At 38.2% G+C, this 4,962-nt stretch overlaps 1 protein-coding gene across 1 annotated transcript; it reads right to left on the bottom strand.

Moving 5' to 3' along the window:
* Positions 1-1,476: 1,476 nt before the first annotated feature.
* Positions 1,477-4,431, bottom strand: LOC112960834 (carboxymethylenebutenolidase homolog; the record flags this gene model as incomplete). Its single annotated transcript, XM_026055437.1, has 3 exons — positions 1,477-1,758; positions 2,780-2,871; positions 4,289-4,431. Coding segments are annotated over 3 exons (415 nt in total), but the record flags the coding sequence as incomplete, so codon positions are not given.
* Positions 4,432-4,962: the final 531 nt, after the last annotated feature.

Here is a 4,962-nt window from a genome sequence, read left to right as displayed (position 1 = left end):
AGCTACTCCAAATTCTTTCAGGACAATGAACTTGGATAAAATACTCCTCACAGTTTCTCCATTCCCTTGTCTCAGAAGAAATTTGGCAAAGTTTAACCCAATTCCCTGAGACATCTGTCTCTTCACATGAAAAAAATAATAAAAAAAACCCCCTCCAAGCTGGATTGGTTTGCCAGCCAAAATATTACCCCTTGTCTTTTGTGGAACATGTCGACAGGGCATTAATGAAGGAAATCAAGATTCTTTTATCTAAAATCCATTTGAGGCAATAGTTGTGCGGCATTTGATTTCATTAACCATTTCATCATCTCTGTTCTCATAGCAATGCTGAGAAACTGTACAATAATCCAAAGCTGGGAACTGAATTCCCACTTTACAGATTTTCTGAACCACATATGCAACTTACTTTCTTCTGGTACAGTTTGTACGTTGCTATACTCACAGTATATCAGGGCTGTACAGGCACATGCATGAGACTTGGTTCCACCAGTGAATGAAGGTGTCTGCCATTCTCTCATGTGGAGCAGTTTCTCCTATACATGCTGAGCCCATAACTATGTCGGAACTTGCAGGATGCACAGAAGTCACTGGCCAGCCCTTCTATCTGTACATCGCAGGGAAGCAGCACAAACCCAGCCTAATGGCAGGATCATCATGGAACTTCTCACCACTGATTTGAGGGGGGATTATCTTAAATAACATGACTCACAGTGCTGTGAATCCTCCAGATGAGTGGAGCAGAGACAGCAGAGCCCTACAAGCCTGAACAGGCTTCCGCTGCACTTTCTAGACCCCTAAGAATAGGCCCAATTCTGCTTGAAGTCAAGCAACAACCTGCGGATGGGAACGCAGAGTTCAGCAGCCAAACTGAAGCACAGTCCCAATCACCAGCCGAGGGCCTGAGCCAAGGAGCAAGGTACACTTTTGCTCTTACATCTCAGAGGTCTCCATGAAATCTCTTTGGAAGACAACAGAGTTTCTTTAATGTCAGCTCAGCCTGGTGGAAGGAGAACTATTTTCACCCAGGAGATACACACTGTATTCCAGGCTGACCAGAACTAGTACCTCATGSTTGACCAGAACATAGTAACTCAGATTAGATACTGTTTACTGAGTCATAGACAGCACTCTGGTTTTTCCAGGACACATGACATCTAAATAACCTCCAAGCACAGCTATGTTTACCTCAGAGCTGAAAATCCCACAGTCCAACAACTGTAAAAGCAGCTTTTATGAGTGCATTTCTCAAGAGTGCACACAGAGTTTCAAAGATCTTTTAATCGTATTGACATGAATATAAAAAAAAGTGAAACTTTCAGATTCTAGAGGATATCCCACATCAGATTCTAATAATTTTAAGATACATAAGGTCAAATTTAAAAATCTTTACAATTATGACTTTCAACATTTGAAAATGTTTAGGCATCTGCTAAGAAAATAAGTACAAATAAGCAGTGTTACTGCAGAAAAGTTTTCTACAATTTATTTTGATTATTTTAAAAATATATTAAGCAAGATAGTCTATATTTTTCTGAGTTCCTAAAAAAATTTGTGTATTTTATGGGCATTTTATTTCTGCTAAATGTATTTATTCAGCCAGTTGATCATATCCTTTCTTCCTTCCTCAATATAAGGTTTATCTTGAGGATTGATATCTTCTCTTTTGCGATGTACAAAGCCATGAGTTTGTCCAGGATAAATTTTAACCTCATAATCAGCTTTACAGTTTTCTTTAAGCTTCTGCTCCAGTAGGGTAACCTGTAACAGAGTGTTCCATCATTGCTCATACTGAATTAACATGTTATTTGTTTTCAGTCCTCAGCTTGTCCTTGATTTTACTTTCCTGGAAGACACAGTATGCCCTTTCTGCTGTTGTTTCTTTTGCTAATCTTATACCCAAAAGCATTTCTGTTAAAACACTTTTTTTTTTTTTTTTGAGCCAGGGTTTTTCTCTCCAGTAAAATAAGAGTATCTATCTGATTGTATAAAATTACCAAAAAAAAGCCTATAGGTTAGTGTAATAATACCTGTAAAGATAAAAAACACTTACCGCTCATTATCACAAAAGGATTGCATGTAGTGATCACTGCACAAGTTACTGTGGATAGGCGTCAAGAAAAAAAAGGGGGCAAGAATTTGAATCCATTTGAAATTGATTTGACAGAGGAGAGGCATTGATACAAACCTGTGGTTCAAAGCTACTGCAATTTTTAGCAGGAAAAGTAAAGGGAATAGTCAATGAGAGCATGCCTTCCTTTTTGGTCTCCTTTGTAGATAATCATCCCTCTTCATTTCTTCTCTGCCCTTGCTCCCCAAGATCCCCACACTTACTTCTTTAATAAAAATCCACAGGACAATGGTGAAGGACATGGATAGTCACAGGATTTACTATTTCTCCTATAACTAGTGATGCCGGTGGTACAGGTAGGGATTTTCTGCTGATTTTATGCATCGTCAATATGATTAAAGAGAATCTCCTATCCTAAACCTGACACAGGTATTCCTTTGACTCCCATTATGGATGCTTGCCCCTTTCCTCCTATGAACACCCACATTTAAAGTATCCATATTTTGCAACAGAAACAGAAAACATTTGTTAGAGTCACCGTAAATCTTTTTGGCTTGGTTATAAACAACATAAATTTGTGTAGAATTACTGTAAAAGTTAGAGAAAGAGGGAGGAAAGGGCAAATTAATTTTCTTGTTTCTCTTAATTAAACACCAAATTATGAAACAAGCATGAAAAACAACAAAAAAATATCTCTGACAAGAAACTTGCCTGCTCCAGAGGGATGTGATCATCTTTTTCAGCAAAAATGAAGAGAGTGGGATGAAGTAAACTGTATCTATCCTCAAAAAACCTGATCACTCCTAGGGAAAAATATAGACATAAAATGATCCATGCTATTTTGGAAATCACTACTAAAGGTATACAATCAAAAAAAAATGGCATTTCCATCAATTAGAGCTGATTAAAAGATCAGCTTGTAATGGGATTAAACATGCTTCATTTAAAAGTCTCTTTTGTCGTAGGAATTTCCTATGTTTTGGGATGTCATTAAAGATGGAAATACCAGCTCTGTCTCAAAAAGTCAGGGAAGAAGCTTTATATGTTTGTTCCATTCTCATGCTTTTTTTGGGGCATCTGCTTTTGACCACCGTCAGAGACAGGATGCTGTGAAAGCTCGACACTATACACCATCTACCTTCTAGCCTGGTATGACCATTCTTAAGAGAATTATAAACATTCGTCATTTCAGATACATGGCCAAGATTTCAATGTACATGTATTTATACTGATGCAAATTCATAACACATTGATCTTGTAATTTTGAATATTCAAATATATTTGAATTTAAACAACAATAAAATACCTTTACATAGAGAACTAACACCCTGACCACTCACTGGTTGCATTATTGGAATTATTACCACAGAAAAGTCAAAAATTAGCGAGTAGCGTTGATGAATTCATTCATGACCAGCCAATCAGTGCAGCAAAATAGTCCCCATAAGCTTTCTAGGAAAATACCTTCAGCTTCCTTCCACCTCAGATGAATATAAATTGCTCTGGGTTATACAGAATTACAGAGATTTGTAACAAAAATGTAAAGGTGGTATGAATGCAGTATGAATGGAAATGTGAGAGTAAGTACCAGAAGGTTTAACACAGGTTAAAAAATGGCTTGTATTAATAACAATGGATACCGTTTCCAGTAGTAAAAATGAGGAACGTGTTGTTTATGTCACGATCAGAAGGCCTGCAGGTCGACAAGACCACAGTGGCGATGACCCACCCATCAGGAGAAGACCCTGTGCTCTAGTAGACAGACGGCAAAAGGGTTGCCATCAAACACATATCCCAAACAAGGAAAAACAGACAACAAGCAGCAACCTGTCCTAAGACTTACAGAAGTCGAGGTGAGCAAGATTCAGAGGCAAAGATCCACCCCATAACAACTGATGGCTCTTAAAAGATGTAAAAGATCTGTCCGGAAACTGTTTTGTCATCACCCATCAAGAGGAACCTGAGACATAGCGAGGCCTTGACACTTGGTGTTTCTTGTACTCCATGTTGCACAGAAGTGGTCCTGGCCATACCACGTGAATACATATGCCTTGCTACTTATGATCAGGTGAGTGCAAAAAGTCAAACTGCTTAAAGGTTTTGTATAATAAAATTGCCTTCTTCTGCAAGGTCTAAAATGAAGTTTTGTTACAGTAACACTCCTACAGAATAACTTCCTGCTCCAGTCATGTCACAATGTTACAGACAGCTTACACTTACCATAGTTGGACACCCCAGCCCTTAAATGAGGATTTTTCAGCATCAGATGATGTACTGCTGCTCCACCCCAGCAAAACCCAACGACCCCAATCTTCTTTGCACTGCATTGTTCCTGTAGGTACTTCAAGATGACATCAACTTCTCTAAGACATGTAAATGAAAGTGAATTAAGGCTTTAACAGTATTTCCTGGAAATCTGAAAATAAAGTACAACTAATTAAAATTGATCCCATCTTCTACCATTTCTACAACATTTTTGGATTTTAGCATATTCTTGAACTATTGCAACATCAGAATTGGACTGTAGTTTTGAAAGTCAAATTTACAATCACTCATTTCTAAAATACAGGGGAAACTCCAGGGGAGAAGATAAAGCAGAAAATGTGTGAAGTAGAACTAATAAGTCAGTCTGGCTAGATCACTGTTATTACAACCTAAGCTGATTTTATAAATGGCAGCTCAATCAATTACACAAATGGCAATAATTTTCTCATGGACTAACAAAAATAAAAGCTTAAGAGACATACAGCTAGTCAAGAGCATCCCATTATCACAAGCGTGACCGGAGGTAAACTGTTCTTGGGCAGCTAACAGAGGCAGCGAACAGACGCAGCAGTTTGCGCAGCAGTGTTTGGGCTCTGACTAGAACTTGAGGATCTTGTTGGAAGTTGTGG

The sequence above is a fragment of the Apteryx rowi genome, unplaced genomic scaffold (assembly GCF_003343035.1).
Source record: "Apteryx rowi isolate R43461 unplaced genomic scaffold, aptRow1 scaffold_998, whole genome shotgun sequence".
NCBI lineage: Eukaryota > Metazoa > Chordata > Aves > Apterygiformes > Apterygidae > Apteryx > Apteryx rowi.
This window is presented reverse-complemented; position numbering and strand designations above follow the sequence as displayed.